This window comes from Sinohyriopsis cumingii, unplaced genomic scaffold, assembly GCF_028554795.1.
Source record: "Sinohyriopsis cumingii isolate HCF-2022 unplaced genomic scaffold, ASM2855479v2 utg002078l, whole genome shotgun sequence".
In the NCBI taxonomy this organism is placed as follows: Eukaryota; Metazoa; Mollusca; class Bivalvia; order Unionida; family Unionidae; genus Sinohyriopsis; species Sinohyriopsis cumingii.
The window spans coordinates 719,644-743,524 of record NW_028316125.1 but is presented as its reverse complement, the minus strand read 5'-3'; the positions used below and the strand labels follow the sequence as shown (position 1 = coordinate 743,524).

At 33.6% G+C, this 23,881-nt stretch overlaps 1 protein-coding gene across 3 annotated transcripts in view; it reads left to right on the top strand.

The window, feature by feature from the left end:
• LOC149771180 (uncharacterized) overlaps window positions 1–23,487 on the top strand; it is an 87,247-nt gene extending 63,760 nt beyond the window's left edge. For 2 of the 3 annotated variants that reach the window (XM_089948777.1, XM_089948774.1), the window contains 8 exons: window positions 1,933–1,976; window positions 2,390–2,422; window positions 10,304–10,366; window positions 13,412–13,537; window positions 15,031–15,113; window positions 17,314–17,441; window positions 18,970–19,093; window positions 20,052–23,487. In XM_089948777.1, coding sequence (XP_089804903.1) covers window positions 1,933–1,976; window positions 2,390–2,422; window positions 10,304–10,366; window positions 13,412–13,537; window positions 15,031–15,113; window positions 17,314–17,441; window positions 18,970–19,093; window positions 20,052–20,179 — 729 coding nt within the window. In that variant the 3' untranslated portion in view covers window positions 20,180–23,487. The remainder of the gene's footprint in view (window positions 1–1,932; window positions 1,977–2,389; window positions 2,423–10,303; window positions 10,367–13,411; window positions 13,538–15,030; window positions 15,114–17,313; window positions 17,442–18,969; window positions 19,094–20,051) is intronic. The other variant, XM_089948776.1, reaches the window with a different exon arrangement.
• Window positions 23,488–23,881: the final 394 nt, after the last annotated feature.

The following is a 23,881-nucleotide window of genomic DNA, read 5'->3' as shown; positions in this document are numbered from 1 at the left end:
ATTAAGATCACTTCAACCCTCCAAGCAATCCTATTTAAATTAAGATCACTTCAACCCCCCAAGCAATCCTGTTTAAATTAAGATTACTTCAACCCTCCAAACAATCCTATTTAAATTAAGATCACTTCAACCCTCCAAGCAATCCTATTTAAATTAAGATCACTTCAACCCTCCAAGCAATCCTGTTTAAATTAAGATGACTTCAACCCACCAAGCAATCCTATGTAAATTAAGATCACTTCAACCCTCCAAGCAATCCTATGTAAATTAAGATCACTTCAACCCTCCAAGCAATCCTATGTAAATTAAGATCACTTCAACCCTCCAAGCAATCCTATGTAAATTAAGATCACTTCAAACAATCCTATGTAAATTAAGATCACTTCAACCTTCCAAGCAATCCTATTTATGTTAAGATCACTTCAACCCTCCAAGCAATCCTATTTAAATTAAGATCACTTCAACCCTCCAAGCAATCCTTTTTAAATTAAGATCACTTCAACCCTCCAAGCAATCCTATTTAAATTAAGATCACTTCAACCCTCCAAGCAATCCTATGTAAATTAAGATCACTTCAACCCTCCAAGCAATCCTATTTAAATTAAGATCACTTCAACCCTCCAAGCAATCCTATTTAAATTAAGATCACTTCAACCCTCCAAGCAATCCTATTTAAATTAAGATCACTTCAACCCTCCAAGCAATCCTATTTAAATTAAGATCACTTCAACCCTCCAAGCAATCCTATGTAAATTAAGATCACTTCAACCCTCCAAGCAATCCTATGTAAATTAAGATCACTTCAACCCTCCAAGCAAACCTATTTAAATTAAGATCACTTCAACCCTCCAAGCAATCCTATGTAAATTATGATCACTTCAGCCCTCCAAACAATTCCATGTAAATTAAGATCAACCCTCCATCTAATCCTATTTAAAGCCAAGCCATCAGTAATCTCAATTCAGTTTATTTATCTTGTTTGCTTTTGCAAATTTTAAGATGTAAATAAAACTTTTCTAGTGGCAGTGTCAATATTAAGATTCTGTGTTAAAGATTGTGCATGTCGTAGAGATGATATTATATAGAACCCTTGCTTTCTTTTTCTTTTATTTCTTTTTTTTTCAATTCTGTTTGTCAGTGTTCAGAAGAATCCATATAATGTCATTCATTTATCTGAATTTCCATGTATTCAGGCCAGTAAGGCACTGAACAGGATAAAATGATAGCTTCTTTGTACAAGATCTATCTTATATGAAACACTCTTCACAGCACAGATGTTGGCATTATGTGGTCCTGGAAGTGATGGAGACCTCTAACCTGGCATGAGTAACCAGGTACCCTTGCATATAATATAACTGGGCATCAAACCCAGGACTATAAAGATGCAAAGTGAGTATTCTACTGCTTTGCTAGTTTGGCCATGTAGATGAAGTGCAGTCCCAACAATGTTTAAATTACCACTCATCTTGCATAACAAAAATTCATGTGACCAAAATTTCTTGCTGTTTTCTAGAAACTGTTACTTGTTGATACTCACCCACCACTCATCAACATGAATGGATTTTTTTCAAGTCCAGGACCCATATTCTTAAAAAGTCTGAACGCATAACTCAAGCTTATGCTTATAATTTGAAAACATTAACATTCTGCAAAATAGATTGAGATGAAGAATAAAGTTAGCATGATCAAACTTTCAGTATCTTATCTTTGTTTTCTCCACTAGCATGCTAAATTTCAGTTACTAAGATGTACTTCAAATATCATATTCTGATTTTTTAGGATTTGTGCTTTAGCTTGTGTTTTGCTCAAGAAGTTTGAGAATGTGAAGCCCACATGTTAAACCTAATTCTGTATTTAGTCTAAGACATCAAAACTTAATAATGAAAGCATCAAAGTTATATAGATTTAGCTGTAGTTTTCTTTATCTTTCAGAAGTTAAACTCCGAAGCTTCTGAAGAGATGAATCCTCTTTTGAGGTAAGAATTAAATACGGGCTGTTTGGTTGTGATCTGCCTTTCTGGATGCTTTATCAAAAATATTAGTCTGATCTGCCTTTCTGGATGCTTTAGCAAAAATGAGTGTAGATGTAATCGAGAATATAGAATAAGAAAGGTTTTTCTGCAAATGCATGGAAAAACTGCATAACAAACTACAAATTAAAAAGAATTTTTTGGTTCAAAATAGTCATTCTTTCTTGTATGATTTTTTTGTCCAGTTTGTTGAGAGTTGTATTATTTTCTTCATTATCATCAAACTAACACTATGATGAAAAGGAAAGTTAATTTGATTAGGAATTGGCAAATTTTATTTGGATTGGGAAATGGCAAATTTTTTGGAAATGATTTGAAATAAAAATGAAATTTTCATGATCTTACATGTACATCAACAGATTTAAGAAGTTGCGACAAAGACCAAAAGTTGGGTGAGAACTGATTAATTTTGTATGATGTATCTTTAGCTAGATGCACTAAATGTATACAAGTGTTAATGCACATAGACCTTAATATTTCATATATGTACTGTATGGTAGACAACACAGACCCAAGTATGTCACTGCTTAATGTGCCAGTAGATAAGAGTCCATGCTGTACAACTTTGTCAAATCCGCTTTGGCTGTTGCTTGACATAGCAATCATTTGACATCTGTATGCACTGTCATCTGCTTGTATACACCTATCCACATGAAAGATTAACAAATACTGTATGCATATCAATTGTCATTTACTTGTATACACCTATCCACATGAAAGATTAACAAGTACTGTATGGTGTATACTCTCAGTGGTTGTTGATATGAGTGTGCAGTTGTCAACAATGCCCAAATTATATTAAAATATTGCCCCCCAAAAATACTGTAGGAGCTAACATTGCTGCTTACCTTCAGCCCCCCCCCCCCCCCCAGGTAACACAACAATGCATGGAAGCAATAACAAAAAAATTCAGAATCTGACTGTCAGAATTAATGACAATGTTGAAGTTATTTTTGGAGCCAGCTGAGTGTTAAAGTTTTGTTTTTACTTTCTGGCTTTATAAAAAGGTGGACTTGACAAATATTGGGTTTATGGAACTTTTGATTTGCAAGTCAAAAAGTGTGGAATATGATCTTCCAGCACATTGTTTACCTGGTTGATAGCGGTAGGAGTTACTTCCTGGTATCTAAGCATGTCCTCTTCAATTCAATACATTTTCAGAATCTGCCAGTAAATTAATAGGTGTTTTTCAAGAAATTCCATCAGCATGACTAGGTCCTCATCTGTGGTTCCCAGTGCAGGAATAGTTCTTTATTTAGGAATAGGGGGTTTATTACTTTGAAGTATACATCTGACACCAAAAAATCATTGGGTTTAGATATTTTGCTTATCTGCTTTGACATTGGCATGTTTGCATACTGATTAACAATATACAATCACACAGAAAATCAGATGAGACAGGTATACCTACAAGTAGTACATGCATACATATATGAATTTAAATTTACTGTGGTACATGATTAGCGTTATTTGATACCCTATCCAAATACTATCAAGCAACATAGTTGAAATGTACAAGCTCTGGGTCTGTGATGTTGCACATCTAAATATCTTACAGTATTTCTTCATTAAGACCAATGGGCCAAACAGGTAAATATTACAGAGTATTCCTCCCTGATAAGACCAGGGGGCCAAACAGATAAATATTACAGGGTATTCCTCCCTGATAAGACCAGGGGGCCAAACAGAGATAAATATTACAGAGTATTCCTCCCTGATAAGACCAGGGGGCCAAACAGATAAATATTACAGGGTATTCCTCGCTGATAAGACCAGGGGGCCAAACAGGTAAATATTACAGAGTATTCCTCCCTGATAAGACCAGGGGGCCAAACAGATAAATATTACAGAGTATTCCTCCCTGATAAGACCAGGGGGCCAGACAGATAAATATTACAGGGTATTCCTCCCTGATAAGACCAGAGGGCCAAACAGATAAATATTACAGAGTATTCCTCCCTGATAAGACCAGGGGGCCAAACAGATAAATATTACAGAGTATTCCTCCCTGATAAGACCAGGGGGCCAGACAGATAAATATTACAGGGTATTCCCCCCTGATAAGACCAGGGGGCCAGACAGATAAATATTACAGGGTATTCCTCCCTGATAAGACCAGGGGGCCAAACAGATAAATATTACAGAGTATTCCTCCCTGATAAGACCAGGGGGCCAAACAGGTAAATATTACAGAGTATTCCTCCCTGATAAGACCAGGGGGCCAGACAGATAAATATTACAGGGTATTCCTCCCTGATAAGACCAGGGGGATAAACTTATAAAAACAGTAGTATTTTCTCACCTGATAAAACCATGGGGTCATGCTCATTAATGCATCAAAAGTTGTTGAGTGTGTGGGTGGGGTGGGAATTGGGGGGTGGGTCTTATTATTGTCAAAGATATCCTTGTGAAATATCTTTCAAAATATTGCAAAATGGGGTGGGGTGGGTGAAAGCATGGGAGATAACATCAGATAACTATGGTAGTAGCGGGCACATCAGATGCACACCATAGCAGTGGAGCAGTTTTGCATTAGAGGCAACCAGTTTGAACTGAAGCAGCATTTAGGTCATTTCTCCACACCTCATTTTCGTAAGATGTTCCATTAAATGTTCAGATGAAATGAGATCTTTCCCAACTAAATGTTCATGTTTATTTTTATTTTTTTAATAAATAACTAACAATTTAGAACCTGAAACAATCCTCTCCAGACCTTTCTCTGTTATAACTTGCTATATTCCATTTGCAACAAGCACCATATTATTTGCACCATTTTTGCTAGCTTTTGTTGCACATCATTTTTCTTTCTTCATAGTTTTCATCTATTTTGTTATTCTACTGTAAATTCATTTATTTCGTGGGCATTTTTCGGGGGTTTGGTGAATAAATGCTATTTTTGTTGGTAATAAAATTCATGGATTGTGGAAGGGGGTTATTGTGAGGGATGTGGTGGGGGTTGTTTCAGCTTGAATTGCTATATGGCAAAGTTAACTTCTGATAAGGTCCTGCATCCTGTGCATGTCATCTATCATGTATCGCTCATCATCTCTCATGTATCATTCATCATCTCTCATGTATCATTCATATCTGTCATGTAACATTCATCATCTCATGTATCATTCATCATCTCATGTATCATTCATCATCTCATGTATCATTCATCATCTCTCATGTATCATTCATCATCTCATGTATCATTCATCATCTCTCATGTATCATTCATCATATCTCGTATCATTCATCATCTGTCATGTATCATTCATCATATCTCATGTATCATTCATCATCTGTCATGTAGCATTTGTCTGTCATGTATCATTCATCATCTCTCATGTATCATTCATCATCTGCCCACATTGTAAATTTTTTTTTCTTCAGTTTGGAGGAAAATTTGGTAATGTTCCTCAGAATATACTCTGCCAAAATTCTCCTTTAGTAATGGTGTGGCTAATGTAGGAACCAAAATGGCAAAGCTCAGCCATTTATGATTGAACTTGCCAGGCATGTTTCTTAGCCTCTGCTGAATCAAAACTGTAGTATAGGTTGGCTCTCCTAGCAATAGTGTATCTTCCTTAGCAGTTATTCTCTTGCATGGATGAGCCAGTTTTTATCAGACTTGGTTGGAGAGTATCTTAAGACATGCCTTTATGAAAACTGTGTTTTGGGTGGTTCCCCTAGCAGTGCTGTGGCTTTCATTGCAACTGGGTGGAAAACCCACAAATGAGATTATTTTCTTATCTTGTATGTCTTGTTACTGATGTTTAAACAGACTATCATAGAATGGCTTTCTTTGCAAGATTGTCTTACCAATTCAGAAAATATCTAATAGGTAGAGTCTGAGAGTGAACACTTCAGATTCATACAAAAGATAATAATGTACCATATAATGCAGATGAAGTTACAAAAGTTGAAACACAGTCAAAGAACATGTCAGACAACTACAATTTCTACCAATATAGCTTGAAATCATCCTAACATGAGTGTCTTTTAACCCTAAGCTTCTGCCTTATTATTACATTCGCCCCTTTTAAACCAGTGAATGGCAGGTGAGGGATATCAGATGCACTTGGGCCTCTTGTTACAAAAGGATGACTGTTAGTTGGGTCTGTAAATTCATAGTTTGTAACAAGTACCAAATTCCCAAAGATTGATAACCCTCTAGAATTGGTATCTCATGAAATGCCTGAAGATAAACACCCCATAAAAATTGGTGTCCCATGGAATGCCCAAAGATTAACACCCCATAAAAATTGGTGTCCCATGGAATACCCAGAGATTAACACCCCATAAAAATTGGTGTCTCATGGAATTCCCAAAGACTGATAGCCCATAAAAATTGGTGTCCAATGAAATGACCAAAGATTGATACCCCATGAACATTGGTATCTTACAAAAATAGTGTCTTTACAGTGTTTTATTTTTCATCTGTCTTTATTTTTATTCCATTTTTAGTTTTCACATGAAACAATAGAATTGTGTGTACTTACTCTAAGATTTCAGCTAAAAGCTTGCCAGCCTTTTGCATTTATAATTTATATCTTGTTGTGGCAACTGATTTTATGAGTTTAAGCTTTGAAAATACATGTAATATTTTTTAATGCATTTTGTTATAAAAAAGTTAAACTGGTTAAATTCCACAACAGAAATTAGAGCAATACTTCAATTTTTAAATAATACAGATATTACAAATATATAGATTCATATGGAAGAAATATGTAACAAATCATTATTATCTTTACATATTTGACAATTTCTAAGGCATGCAAAATCATACTGGTACATGCCCTCACAAACAATGGTCAAACTGAGATAATGGCATGATATGATTTTATAGCATTCCTAGTGAAAAGTGGTGAAAATATTTTGAATGAAAGCATACCAGTCTAGTGGGAAAAAGTAGATGGTGGTGGGTGACTGAATAATCAATTAAATGTCAGGTGGTGGGAGACTGAGTAATCAGTTAAATGTCAGGTGGTGGGAGACTGAGTAATCAGTTAAATGTCAGGTGGTGGGAGACTGAGTACTCAGCTAAATGTCAGGTTGTGGGGGATGGAGTAATCAATTAAATGTCAGGTTGTGGGGAATGGAGTAATCAATTAAATGTCAGGCAAACAATTTAGCATTTAACTAAGATGGGATAACTGTTTTCCAGTACATTTTTTTTATCTCACATTCATGTCAGACAGATGATTTAGCATTTGAATGAGATGGGATTACTTTTTTCTAATACATTTTTTATCACACACTCATATTACAGTGTCATCAAACGAGTGGTGAGGTCACTATGCACATACAGCCAATGGTTATTAACTCCCTGTACATTGTTAGTCAAGTACTTGTATTGTGATGTCAACAAATGAGTGGTGAGGTAACCAGGACACACACAATTATACACAGCTAACCCATAATTAACTCCCCCACCCAGTACATTGTTTGTCACATTCTTGTATCATGATGCCAGCAAAGCAGTGTTGATGTCAGTATGGTACATTCAACTGTAGACAGCACACCCATACTCAACTCACAATCCCTTTTTTGTCATGTACTCGTACCATGATGCCAGCAAACCATTGTTGATTTACATGGTCAACCCATAATAAACTCCCAGTACATTGTCACTTTCTTGTATCATGATGCCAGAAAAAAGCAGTGTTGATGTACATGGTCAGCCCATAATAAACTTCCAGTACATTGTTATGTACTTGTATCATGATGCCAGCAAAGCAGTGTTGATGTCAGTATGTACCATTCAGCTGTAGACAGCACACCCATACTTAACTCACAATACATTTTTTGTCATGTACTTGTATCATGATGCCAGCAAACCAGCGTTATTGTTAGCATGGCACATACAGCTGTATACACTTCACCTGTAGTTAACTCAATAGGGGGCAAAGCAAAGTATATAGGGCACATACTTTCACTGTGTGGATGTTACTACAAGATGCGACCGTACACAACCAACTCATAGCTAACTTCCCCCAAAAGTCTGCACAGTTTTATTTGTAAAAGATAGAAGCTATTGCTTACAAACCATTACTTTTGCTGTAAATATTTATTCTTTCTTTGTTTAGAGGCTTGTTACAGTAATTACTTGGAATTAATTTATTTAGAGCAGTGTCAAGGTAAATATGTCAAATTAACTGATACACAGTGTCAAGATAAATAGATGTAATTCATTTTTTTAGAGCAGTGACAAGGCCAATAATTAGAATTAGTATATTTAGAATATCATGAAGGTAAATACTTGGAATTAATTTATATAAAGGAGTGTTGTGGTAAATAGTTACAATTATTATTTATTTAGAGCAGTGGTAAATTAATATTTGGAATTCATTATTTGGATCAGTCAATGTAAAATGCTTGGAAATCATTTATTTCAAGTAACATCAAGGTAAATACTTGGAATTCATTTAAGTAGCATCAGGTTAAATACTTTGAATTCATTTATCTGAAGCAGTATCAAAGTAAATACTTGGAATTCATTTATGTTGAACAGTGTCTAGGTAAATACTTGGAATTCATTTATCTGGAGCAGTGTCAAAATAAATACTTGGAATTCATTTATGTTGAACAGTGTCTAGGTAAATACTTGGAATTCATTTATTTAAAATAGCATCAAGGTAAATACTTGGAATTCATTTATCTGGAGCAGTGTCAAAGTTCATATATTTAAAGAAGTGTCAATGTAAATACTTGGAATTAATTTATTTGGAGCAGTGTCACTGTCAATGCTTGTAATTCATTTGCTTATAGCAGCATCAAGGTAAATATTTGGAATTCATATATTTGGAGCAGTGTCAAGGTAAATACTTGGAATTCATTTATCTGGAGCAGTGTCAAAGTTCATATATTTAAAGAAGTGTCAATGTAAATACTTGGAATTAATTTATTTGGAGCAGTGTCACTGTCAATGCTTGTAATTCATTTGTTTATAGCAGCATCAAGGTAAATATTTGGAATTCATATATTTGGAGCAGTGTCAAGGTAAATACTTGGAATTAATTTAAAGGAGTATCAAGGTAAATATGTGGAATTCACTTTTTTTTAATCTGTGTCAACACAAATACTTGGAATTCATTTATTTGGAGCAGTGTCATGTTAAATACTTGGAATTAATTTATTTAAAGCAGTATCAATTTAAGTACATGCGGTGTCAAGGTAAATTCTTCAAATTAATTTAGTTAAGAACAATGTAAGGGTTAATTCTTGGAATTCTTAGTTTGAGAGCAATCTCAATATAAATACATGGAATTCATTATTTTGATGGATGTTTGCTTTTGTGGTTTCGAAAAGATGACATTTGAATTGGTACTTAAGATAACATTTTCATTGGCATTTAAGAGAGCATTAGATTTGCCATTTAAGACAGCATTTTCATTTGCATTTAAGAAAGCATTAGATTGGCCATTTAAGACAGCATTTTTATTGGCATTTAAGATAACATTAGATTTGCCATTTAAGACAGCATTTTCATTTGCATTTAAGAAAGCATTAGATTTGCCATTTAAGACAGCATCTTCATTGGCATTTAAGATAACATTAGATTTGCCATTTAAGACAGCATTTTCATTTGCATTTAAGAAAGTATTAGATATGCCATTTAAGACAGCATTTTCATTGGTATTTAAGAAAGCATTAGATTTGCCATTTAAGACAGCATTTTCATTGGCATTTAAGATAACATTAGATTTGCCATTTAAGACCGCATTTTCATTGGCATTTACAACAGCATTTTCTTTGGCATTTAAAACAGGATTTTCATTGGTACTTATGACATTTTAACTTGAAACAGCAGTTTCAGTGAAACTTAAGACAACATTTTCATTGGCATTTAAGACAACATTTTCATTGGCATTTAAGACAGCATTAGATCTGCCTTAAAAAGACAGACTGTTCCATGGTACTTATGACAACAGTTTAATTTCAGACAGCATTTTCATTGGTATTGTCTTAAATTCACGGATAGGGGAGGGAGTCATCTTGTCTTAAATTCATGGATAGGGGAAGGAGTCATCTTGTTTCCACAGATGGATTATTGTTCATTGGGTCTTTCACTTTGTGGTCTGTAGCAAACACAAGATGAAGACTGGTAGCCCTGAAATATAGTAACTTCATTAATATTTTAAGATGGCAAAACTTTAACAGTATTAGACAACAACATGTGAAATGTACACAGTATATTTTTATGGTTGAAAATAAAAACAGTTGAATTATTGCTTTGCACAAATTTTCAGTTAATCAGCTTGATTGATCTTAATTTCTCATTTTAGCGAGGAGAGAACACCCCCAGACTTTCAACTTGTTGCAACAGCAAAGATGTTATCAAAACCACGGTTTGTGCAAATTTTCACATACAGGTTTAAAGGAGGTAGTCCTCTTGTAATGAATTTTCTCAGATTCTAAGACTGCATTATTTAAATTAAAGTTGTTTATGGTTGTAGATATTTGTTACATATTTATGTCAAACAAATTAATCTTGTATGTTGATTTAGTTATTCAAATTTTCAAAGTTTCTTACCATGGTGAATTATTTTATCTAGAACTGTACTAAAGTTAATGGGGCCCTGAGTGGCTGAGTGGTCTAAAGCACTCACCATTCCAAATCACTGCCATCTCACCTCTGTCTGCATGGGTTCGAGTCCAAGGCTCGGCTAGCGTGGGTACTTGGGAAAGCCTGCCAGTAGTTTCTTGTGGGTCGGTGGTTCTTCCCTGGGCTTTCCAGGGTTCTTCCTCCACCAGTTATACTGGCCGCCATGTATAGCCTATCTTGTGCTGAAAAATGGCATTAAATCCTAGAACAACAACTGAAGTTCATACTTTAAGCTTTTGACTCTTTTGCATACAGAAATGTAATATTTGAACCCTGTTTTGGACCCAATGTTGTTGTCCCTATTAACTCTTTCAGGTAGATATTTAATTCAATTATTTCTTTAAAACATGAAATCAGATTTATTATATTTGAAGAATTCACTCCTATAGTCTTTGCTTGAATTGATAGGGATGTGTTTCTTTTAATTTATTTTGAATAGTTATGAATAATTTGCATTTTCCTAACTTTTAACCTTGTTTGTATACATTTACTAATGAATCTGCCGAAACTAATTTTTTTACAAAAGACCATTTATGCCTGTGTTTAGAAGGAAATAGGAATTCATTAAATCTCATTTAAGAAATAATCTGCATATTAGAAAACATTTCTGGGCATTAACAGTTTTTTTAATTACACCTTAACTCATTACTCCAGGAGATTTGTCATTTTCAATTGAAAGGTGAGTAGGAAACAAACAATATGGGGGCTACTTCTGAATACATCCATATAAATCTGCTTCCAAGAGATTTCCATTTAGTCTGATTCCTAGATATGTTAGTAATGTAATTTTTCATTGGTTAATTTGCTGGTGCATGTGCTGAAGGGTAAAAGTTGGAGTTCTTTTTATTGTGCTTACTGGACCCATCTTTTCATGTCTAGGCCACTTTTTACTCAAAATCCCCAACTTATCCTACTTTTTACAAATGTTTGCTAATCTTTGCGCAGCCCTGTCCAGTCTGCCTTAGATCTGAAGCCAAAGAGTAAAAACTCCAAACACAAAATCTGATTCTGACAATCGGTGAATTTTTGGTGTAAAAAATTGGATCTGAAAAAGTACATTTTTCTTTCTGTGTATTGTAATGTGAGTAGAAAATCCAGATTATTTGGTATCATTGTAGAGCTACATCTATCTACTTTTCTGTAATACCAACCACTTATGTGTATCTTAAATGACCTTGACACTACTTAGCTTGAAAGTAGGGTACTACCTTCTGATGCAGAAATGTGGTGCCAAGTTTTAATGAGTTAACAAGGGCTTTGCAAATTTCTATCAAACTGTCACGGAATGACTAATTTTGTAATTTATGTTCATTGTTGATGCACAAATCATCAAATAGGCAAGAAATATTCAAATTTGGTGACATCATCAAAATTCAACTATTAAAAAGAAAAATCTTAAAAGATTGCTTATCAACTGTCATGTACTTTAATTAATGTATTGACCTTCTGTTTTCTTAATACACCAACAAAATGTAGCAAAACTGCATATCTGCTATTAGGTTTGAACATGTGTTCAACAAGTACAAGGGTATGTAACATAGTTGGTGTATTACATTGTGGTCATAATTATTGGTAAATTGTGTGATAATGAAGCATTTTGTAATAAATGAACAATGACAATATGATAATATCCCATTCATTTGTGTGTACATACTTGAAGAGCTAGTCTCCTCTGTCTGAATTAGAGTTCTCCACTTTTGGAATCGTATTTTCACAACATGGTTGTTTCTGGCCCTGGGTGGCAGAGTGGTCTAAAGCATTCACCTCTACTGATCACTGCCATCTCACCTCTGTCCTTGTGGGTTCAAGTCTCGAGCTTGGTCATTTTGAGTATGTTATAAAACTTGCTTCCTGCGGGATGGTGGTTCTTACTGGGTTTTTCGTAGGTTCTTCCTCCAACAATTATACTGGTTGCCATGTATAGCCCATCTTGTGCTAAGAAATGGTGTTTAACCAAAACAAAACCAACAGTATGGTTGTTCAGAATAAAGGGTATATTAGATTCATTTTGTCAGTCTGATTAAAACCATGAAGTTAAGTGGTAAGAAGCCATTTTGCATGCATAGTTCTAAATCCTAAGAAAATCAGGATGTTCTTGGCAGGTTTTAGTAGCTACTTTCCTCCTACAAGACATGCAACCAAAGAAAGACAGGTGTTTACTTTCTACAATATGTATAAGTGTTAACATTAGTGTGGTTGTTGGTAATCTGTTTGAATTTAAATACAGAAGGAAACAAATTTTTTTCTACCAAAATGATGCCATAACAAAGTCTTAAGTCATTTAAACCTGTCAGCCACATTTGGGACTGGCTTAATATGGCCATAATATAGGGGTTACTGTTATAACAAGGTAAATTTTATATGGAGTGTATTATATTAGGTCTTAAAAAATGTGTCATTCTTGTAAAGGTGTAAGTCTTACCGAGGTAGCTGTTATAGTAGGTTTGACTGTAGTATAAGTTGTCATAAATATTTGTTGTTGTTGTTGTTGTAGGGTTTAACGCCATTTTTCAGCACACAATAGGCTATACATGGCGGCCAGTATTAATGGTGGAGGAAGAACCCGGGAAAACCCCCAGAAAGAACCACTGACCCACGAGAAGCTACTGGCAGGCTTTCTCACATACCCACATTAGCCGAATCCGAGACTCAAACCCAAGCAGACAGAGGTGAGATGGCAGTGATCCGTAACGGAGAGCGCTTTAGACCACTCGGCCACTCGGGGCCCCATAAATATTTGTAAAATATGTTATTACACAACAGTTGAAAATGGAAATATTCATTTCAGAAATAAGAAGAAGGACAGGGCAGGACCTGTGCCCCCTTTTCCTCCTCTATACTTCAGCATCAATGCTCGACCCCCAAGAGGCTATCTGTATTATTTTGCCTATGGGCCTGAGATGAACCCAGACAGGTAAAAGCCAAAGTTGTTAGACTGAAAATGATATCTGAAGTAGTTTTTAATATTGACTTTGAGGTAGACAAAAATCATACTATTGGCTTCTAGATAAATAATATTTATAATATTGACATGTAGGTAGATAATAATTTTAATATTGACTTGTAGGTAGATAATTATTATATTTTCTTGTTAGGAGATAACTTACATCCATTAATAAGGGATTCAGACACTAAAGTTTGTATCGGGTGATCCAGATTTTAGCAAGAACATGCTCAGTTCTAAATTCTTGAGAATGTGAATAAAAAGGAATCTTTGTATATTAAAGTTTGATCAATAAGAGAAATTAGATTACATTGTATCTGTTATAATGCCAGATATTGGTCACACTACTATGGAATAGATGAAAAGACCCACCATTATGCAAATGAATCATAAATGCCAGTTAGTGTCTGGATACTTTGCTAGCATAATAAACTTGTCCATTGATGGAATGCAAGTATATAATTGGACCAGTTTATAAGAAGCTTTAGTTTAGTAAATTGTTGGATATGTAAAGGTACTTTAATAAGTCTAAATAATTCTATATTATTATACCTTCTTGATTCTGTTTTAACAAATGTAATTGATCCCTTTTATGCTGTACAGCATCTTGTTCAAATGACTGATTGTGGAAAGATATTTGTCCTTCTGCTTGTTGGTGAAATTCCAGTAAGATAACAATATCACTGATAAATAATCATTTAATTTTTTTTAAATAAATAATATGATTTTTCATTGCCACAATTAAATAATAAAATTACTAATAGAACATGATAATTAAGCTGTTTAATTGGTTTTGAATCCTCGTAATTAAAAGATCTGTCTCTAATCTCAGCACTGTTTCTTTGGTGTGTTTTTGCCCACCATTTTAACATCTGAAGGCTTGTCATTTGACTGAAGTATTCTGCTGAATTAATTATTTCTATGGGAAATTCCAGCTTAAGATTTAGAAATGCATCCTTGGTTACAGAAAATCATGTATTCCAACCATCTTTAAATTGGAGAAATATGGTATAATTTGGCTATTCTGCTATCTATCTACTTATATTTGGAAAGATAAAGAAAGAAAGGGAAGGGAAGGACAAATAAAATATTGATTAAGAGCATGGAAACAGAAAATAAAATGGAGAGAAAAGTAAAAGGAAGTGGAGTAGCCAAGGAATTTGATTTTCATCATGTAAACCTCAATTCATTCCAGCTTTTGTGCAGTGAAGACAAATGTCTACAGACAGTTCCCAGCAGATAAAGTTTTATTAAAGGTTACTCTTAAGATGGATTGTAACTATAACATTAATTGGAAAATGAGTTTCGATAACACCTGTTGGTAGGATACATACCAGGAACCTCAAGAATACTGGCAGGGAATATAAACAAACTGTTATTTATCATTATCTGAGAGTTGGGTTAATTAATTAAATGCATCTTTTTAAAAGACTAGACTTCACATATCTTGACTTATTTTGCAGATTCAGCATGTATATACAACGTCAGATCCAGACACGCTTTTGGGGAACCCTGTTTGGATTCAGCCTTGTCTTCAACAAGAGAGGTCAGCAGTGAGCTTATTTTGGCAACTGCAATCATACAAAAGAATAAATTTACCCATGATGGAATTACACAACAGCGACCATTATATATATATATATATATATATATATATATATATATATATATATATATATATATATATATATATATATATATATATATATATATATATATGAAACTGTCATTATACCCACTATTGCAAATGATATGCATCCTACAAAAAAATTGAAAAGTACTGAATGAATTACATCATATCCAGTTTTGTTGTCTGTCTCTCCATCTATCTATATGACTGTTGATTCTTCTGTCTCTGAACAATTTGGTTTCAGCAGATTAACTGGCAATATAGTTACATTTTAACCAACTGTGGAATGTAGCTTGATATTGATGAAACCTCAGAATTATGATTTTCAGTCTTGTACATCACTGTTTAGATTAGTTATGGCCCTTGATTCCACTTCCTCCTAACGTTCATTTCTACAGCTTTACTTTAGCAAGGATTATTGAATTTCTGACCAAATTTGCGTACAGCTTTATGTTGACTAAACCTTGAATATATTTGATTTCCAGGGTTCTGCAAGATCATTTACTTTAGTTATGGCTGCTGATTACTGATCCTCCCTCACTTGGTTTTTGATAGCATAATTTGAACAAAATTTGTTTTATTTCAGCCAAATTGGGCTTTCATCTTTGTACAGATTAGACCTTAAATAAATTTTTATTTTCCGCATTCTGCCATATCATTTACAGGAGTTATTGCCCCTGACAGCTCGTTCTCATGACTTTCTGCAGCATAATTTTACAAAGTATTGATTGGTTTCAAGAAAATGTGGTATGGAGCTTTATAGTGATAAGACCCTGCTTAAGTTTAACTTCTAGCATTAAACAACATCATTTTCAGGAGCTATTGCCCTTAGTTCCCAATCCTTATATACTTTGGTTTCTGCAGGATAACATTACAAAGTATTTCAACCGACTATATCACTGCATTTTTATCACTTTTATATTGATTAAGCCCTGAAAGAGTTTAATCCAGCATTCCAGGTCATCATTTAGATGGGTTATGGTCCCTGATTGCTCATTTTCCTTGTTTTTTATTTCCAACATAACTTTACTAACTTTAGCTAGATTTGGAATGCTATTTATATTGTTGGGCCTAGAATATATTGGTTTTTATTATTCCATGATATTGTATATAGGAGTTATGTTTCCATACTGCTTGTTCTTCCGCTAGGCTTTTCTCCTTAACCTACACTGATTTTCACAACATAACTTTATCTAGGATTGTTAGAGTTCAACCAGATTTTGGTATACAGCTTGCTATTTGAGGTCTTTGATAAATTTAATTTTCAGATGTCTGCTTCCCATAAAATGAATTGTAAGGATGCAGTGTTGTTGAGTGATGAACCATCTTAAGTTATCTAAGTTTGGATTTTGCACTCTAACATTACTTCTAATCATTTAATTTTGGGCAGATTTCATTTGCAACTTTAAATTTTTCAGTAATTGCATGAGTTTTGCTTCCAGCATTTAAAATTGTCAGCTTACATAGTTATGGCTTATATTGCTGTTGAATAAATTGCTTTCATTTCATCAGAGTTTCTTAAAAGGCTGTTTGCAGATGTATCCATCACTGTTTTGTTTTCAGTCAATAATTGCTTCCTGTTACCCTAGAAAATCTATTGCATCATGGGTCTTGATCAAACTTAACATGTAGACTTGTATCATAAAGATTTCTGACAAGTTTGATCATGAGCAGCATTTATGGATCTGTGCATGTGGGGGTGGGGGTGGGGGGTAATTTGAGGTTGGATAGTAAAATGTAAATTTTGACACATTTGCAGATGTAATACTTCTCTAATTATTGTATAAATTTGGCAGAGTTAATTTTTCAATAAAATAGAGAAAGGTAGATCCTATGATTGTGTTCATTGTGATATAGAGCCATACAAATTTTTTTTTTTTTAAATTTCTCTGCAATATTGTTTTAGATGTGTTAGAATATGGATAAAAGATTTGTATCGAAATATTTGAGGATGTTCCTGTAGGTTTTACTCTAGCAAATATTGGTTTTTAAAGGGATACATCACAGAAATTAACTTTTTTTGCAGTTGAGCAAAAAAAACGAATGCTATTCCCAAATTATTCACTGTCACGTTCTTGGTAATTTATGAATATGAAAATTTTGTTCAATATTTCAGGGTCTGATTTGGAGGCAGGGGGATTTGCAAACATAGAATTCAACCCATTCTCATCTGTAGAAGGCTGCATCTTCAGGATTACTCAGGATGAGTTAGTATTGCTGGACAAGTACATGGGATACCCGAAGGTTAATTTTCTTAATTAATGATGATCATGAAAAACCCATAAGCAAAAGAGTTGTGGTGACAATGATTATCATAGTGGTGGTGTCATGGTGACAATAATGGTGATTATGGTGATGATTATATAGTTTTCATCGTAACATAGTGATTCTAAAGGAAGATGAAAATTGTAGTGAATTTGATATGGTTGTAGAAACTGTAGTCATTGGAAGACCATGACGGAAGGGTTACCAGTTTGATGCTGTTTGTCACTAAATCAGTCAGTGTACATTACAGTAGAATAGACATGTGCTTGGATTAGGCAATGTGGATTAGTCAACACAGTAGGCAATGTGGATTAGTCAACACAGTAGGCAACGTGGATTAGTCAACACAGTAGGCAAGGTGGATTAGTCAACACAGTAGGCAATGTGGATTAGTCAACACAGTAGGCAATGTGGATTAGTCAACACAATAGGCAATGTGGATTAGTCAACACAGGCAGTGTGGATTAGTCAACACAGTAGGCAGTGTGGATTAGTCAACACAGTAGGCAATGTGGATTAGTCAACACAGTAGGCAATGTGGATTAGTCAACACAATAGGCAATGTGGATTAGTCAACACAGGCAGTGTGGATTAGTCAACACAGTAGGCAGTGTGGATTAGTCAACACAGTAGGCAATGTGGATTAGTCAACACAGTAGGCAATGTGGATTAGTCAACACAGTAGTAGATTGAATAGCAACAATTAGTGAAATAATAAATTGTAACATCTTTTGTCATAAAAATGAGATTAAGAAGTCTTATTATTCAGCTATTTACATCCGATTGATCTACATTTCATGCCAGAATCAAACTTTCATCTGCTGTCAACATACTTAGGTAAATACACTAGCTCAGATAAACAATATTTCATGATAGATGTGATAGTAAGCATAACATTCACTATAGCAACTAACATGTCATGTGAAAGTCCTTTTTACTAAAGAAGTTCCCAAAATGACAGAGTTCACATGAAAAGGCCATATTTTGAAACAAAATTGTATCAAGGATGTTCTGAGTGCTGAAGAGATAACCTGCAATGGACTGGGCCTTGTATTGCATTTCTCAATTATTTAAAATCATGAAAACCAAGATAATCTCATACTATGTGAGTTATTTTAAGGCTTGGGAAGCATTTCATCTGCTGTGGAAACCAGCTTTGACACAAGAATTATCCATTAGGCAACCATTTTCTTAGCAGGTTTTTCAGACTGATACAACAGTAAAAGAGATCAAAAAAATACCTCAGGTGGGAAATAATGTATGCTTATTAAAAAAATACCTCAGGTGGGAAATATTGTATGTTTAACTACACAATGTGGAGGAGGTAGTGTTTCCATGGTCTACCTCTCTCTTCTTCAGTCCTTTCATCTATCAAACCCTTTGTAGAATTTTCATTTGGTCAAAACAGGGATGCGGTGAAAATTTTGTATTCTATCAACACAACTCACATTTGTTGTAAGATATAATTAACTTAGATTTGTGTTCATAATATTTTTGTTCATTCCAGCATTATGAACACCTTGTACTGCCAGTAATGATGTGTAACTCTCTGGACCCAGATCAGTATGGTGTGGCTCAGTACTGTGTTCCTGCCCTCACATACATTGCCCAGGATGATTGGACAGAGAAAGGTTGGTTGTGTAATGTAATTGAATATATGACATTATGTATTAAAATATGCATTTTAAAATTCTTCACTTGATATGGTATTTTATTTTTGTTTTCTGTTCAGAAATGTAAATGTAAAATTATCATTTACCAATGTTGATTTTATTCAAGAATTTTTTAAAATTACTTAATGCAGTCATATTTGTCAGTGAACAAGAGGAGTAAAGTAATACCACATTGTCATGAATAATTAATTATTACCCCAAAATAACTTTTTGGTTTCTTTGAAGATGGCATCATTTTCTCAATTTTTTCAATATTAATTTTGACAAGTTCTGTTTTATTTTTTTTACCAGGTTTTTGAAAACTAATGTTGTTTTTGCTGCTATTGATTCTGAAACTCTGTTTTTCAAGAAAGGGCTTGATAAAATCTTAACCTCTCTATAGGCTTGAACAAATAGTTACTGGATTTAGAGCTAACCACTTTGTTTTAGGCCACTCAGACATGAAGTGTGTGTTTTAACAATTTTTCAGTGGAGATTAACACTATTACATAAATAATTCATATACTCCGAAATATGGCTGTTATTGGTATGCAATTGAGTTTGATGAGAACCAATCAATACGGACCACCTAAAAGAATAAAGCAATGGTCTTTGAAGACAGCTTGTTCTTTAATATAGATTTTGGATCATCAATTATATAAAGGATCTAATAAATGTTATGGTGCATTAGAATAGGTAGTCTCTTAAAGAAGGTGTTCTTTATCACAGAGTCAGCTGTGGTCTCAATATACTGGTTCTTCAGCCATTTTGTGAATCTGAGTTCCTCAGAGAGCTTGAAACTTCAGAACATGTTGAATCAAGGAGTTTCTTGGCTGGACATGTTGAGAATTAAATATGTTTTTTTTTTTTTTAACAGCGTAATTGATTTAAATGAGACTTTCATAAATTAAAATTTGATACATTTTTTTCCTTTCAGACATCACCTTAAATTGTGATTACTCGGTGAAACAGAGTCTAAAAGGTGGTGACCTTTTAACCCCAGAGTATAGGAACTTCCTTAGCAACAAGTTGATAACCACAGTAACACAAGAAGTGACGGCATGAGATTTCACAGCTGTATGCTGAACACACTATTTTTACTTAATTTTGAAAGATGGCAGGTTAAAACAGAATCTCTAGGTGATAGATTAGCAAGAATAACCTCTCGATTTAACCTTTAATTAAAGTAGATATTGGGGCCTAGTTTGTGCAAGAATAAGATAAAGAGGTTTGCAGGTTTGCACTCATGGTGCATGCACATGGGATAATTTCATTAACGATTATGTAAATAAGATACATGCATGTCAGAACCAAGTTTACTGATGGGCAAGGTCCTCATGAATGTTCCAATGAAAGGTCAGATAGACAGGTCATTAATGTTCATATTCACGTAGGTTTGGCTTGTGTGTATATATATATATATATATATATATATAAATATAAGACAGGTTTTATTGAAACACACAAGCAACAGAAATGCTTTTCCTTGATGCCCATCACATTAAAAGGAGTCATTTTTGCAGAGGGACATCAGCCCAAAGATATTGTCTTGGCTTTCGTTCATGCTATGATCTTGTAAATGGAATAACCTTTTGCTTAAGAATGCTTATCTTTAAGTGATATGATTTATTTACTTTTAAATTGGTTTATTTTTATTTTTGTACGAGGCATTAATGCAAAAATAAATGATGTAGCGAAAATGTGGTATGCCAGTTATTTTTTTTATCTCCTTTATCTTTTATTTTCATTTTTTATGAATTATATTATTTTTATTTGTATTCAGAAGAAAAAATATACTGCAAACAAACAAAAGAAATTTGTAAAATACTTGTATAACTAACCTTGAAAATTTTCTCTTAGATTGTAGTGCCAGTTTTAGGGATAATTTCATTTTGAAAAACTTTATAACGACAAAGTGAAAAACTCTCTAGTGCTTGGTTTTCTTTTGAGGAAACATTTTCATAGTTTAGTAGTACTGTTGTTTCTAATTTGTTCCTGGCTGCTGTTGTTTTTATTTTTCAATAGTTTTTGTTGATATTTTTTTAACATTTACTACTTGAATTTTACAAATTGTGATCCTGAAGTGGCTGTGATATACTATATTTAATATTTTCGTTAAAACTTAACTTTGTAGTATTATTCATATTTGATAATGTGTTATCTTTTAAATCCCATGCACAATAAATATAGAAAGTGAACCTGAAGGACAAAAGCTTCAGGTTAGCTCTCTACATTAATTGTGAATGTGATTTAAAAGTTAAAACATTATCAAATTATATTTAACATTCATGTTAATTCATGAAAAAGTATATATGATTTATAAAATTAGTCATATTGAAATTCACAGTGTGGAGTATTCAGTTCTGCAGAAAACAAATCTCACAAAGAACAGAGGCAAATGTTTTTTTTAATGAATCACTTGAACCATGTAAAAAAAAACCAAAGTGGCCTTAAATAGATTTGATTTATCACCTCAGATAACCAAACAATTAGCTTTCAAAGGAAGTCCATGTAAGATTTAGACAGTTGATAGGTATAGATCCATTATTGGTACTATTGGTATTTTGTACTGGAAGATTACATAATATTATAATGATATTGAAAACATATTTCATATATTTACATAGATGTTAATATGTACAAAATTCAGATGAAGACATTAGTCTTTCACTATGCCCATATGTAGGCATTGATGTACATGAAATATGTGCTACATTACTGACAAGAGCCTAATGGTTGATTCATCAGCTTTTTTTTCACTCTGACAGATCTGGCCAAGTCACATCTAAAATTTCTTCCTCAAATCAAGTTTTTATAATGTGTTTTACTGCATGATTGGCAGCATTAATTTTTTAACGGAACATTCAGCATGAAGGAGGGATTAAATACAATGATAAAATCTTGAATTTTCCTAATAGGAATCTTATCTCATAGGAAAATGTTGAGGATTTCCTTATGTATGTGGAATTCTTGTTTTCAAGATTAAACAGGTTTCTGTGTGTTGTATTGTAAAGTAAAAATTAATTTTGCATCCCTTCCACAATCTCTGCCTTTGAGATAAATATTGACATTTTGCGAAGTATCATAAGCATAACCATTTAAATCAGGGGTGTCCAAAATTTGATGGCTGGGGTACAAAACATAAATGCTTAAGGTTGCAGGCCATGTGCTCAAGTTTTTTATTACTAATTATGCATATTAATTATATTGCATATTTTCAAAAGGACTGCCTACATGGCTACACAGTGTGAAGGACTGGGCTGCAGGTTGAACAAATCCGATTTAAATTCTTGATTTGAGGACTAGTTTTTGAGATTTTCACAAAAAGTGGAGCCAGGGTATTGCCATTTAATAATGGATCTTAGTTAAAAAAAACTGCAAAGGACATAACTTAAGTTGAATTCTTTTCTACTACAATTAAAAGAGATTTTTAACATATCCATTTCATATGAAGTCCACTGGAAAAATATGTAATGTATATGCAGCGAAAACAGTATTATTATAAATAAGTTATATTTAACAAAAATATATTGTTTACAAAGGCATGCTTTAAATAGAAATATAAAAATATTACTGCTTGATATACTAGAATGATTATAATAAAATAAATAAATTCAAGAAGAGTTTAGTTTGTTCTTCATCACCTGACGTTTCATTCATATACATATATATAAAATGTTGGCATGAAAAGCAAAATGTGTAGCTTGCATTATTGTTAAACAAGGTAAGTGAACTGCATCTCTCTCTCACTGATATCTTGAATCAAATATTTACCAGTATCATAAACCTTCAGAGGTGTGAAGCTAATAACAAAATCGAAGACAGATGGGATTCCGCAAAGTCTACTCAGCAATAGATAATATTTTTTCATTTCAAGCAATGGTTCAGAAATATTTGTGTACAAAATTAGGTTGTTTTTATTGTCTTTTTGTCAACTTTTCCAAGGTTTTTGACTACTGATCACGTAAAATTACTAGCTTAAACAATGGTAGCGGTGGCAAGTTGTTTGGAGCTTTAGACTTGATGTACATAATTCTATGTTCATGCATGCAGATGAAATCAAAATATACAGAATTCTTCACTGTAATATTAGCATCAGATAAGGCTGCATATTATGCCCTCTTCCGTTTAATCTATTTGTAAATGATTTAGTATCAGACCGCTGACAAAAGTGTCAAAATGGTATCCTTATTACACAAGAAATATCACATTGTTGCACTTTTGTATGCTGATGTTGCAAACTGCCAATACAGTCAGTTCTTTACAAAGGCAAATAAATATTGTGGAGACATTTTGTGAAATAAACTGGAATCTGTTAATTTAAATAAAGCTAATATTGTTTTCAGAAACAGTGGATTTCTGAGTAACAAAAAGTGGTATTATAAGGGTAAACAAATACAAACAGTACATGGATATAAATACCTGGGATTATATTTCACTCCTGAACTTGTTTGAATGATTGCAAATCGAGAACAATTCAAGCAAACAAGTCTCTTCATGCAGTGAATATTACTCAAAATAAGTCAATAAGTTAGGCAACTTTTCCATCACAGAAGCTTTCAAACTTTTGATGCTATAATCACACCTCCGTTAATCTATACTGCTGAAATTTGGGGGTGGGGTATAAATATTCACATACAATTGAAAAGGTACACAATAGGTTCTGCACTAGATTTCTAAACCTTCCGAGACATATGAACAATTTGACGGATGACTCATGTGGGATATATCAAGATCCTATTACTAAAATGTGGAGATAATTCCGCA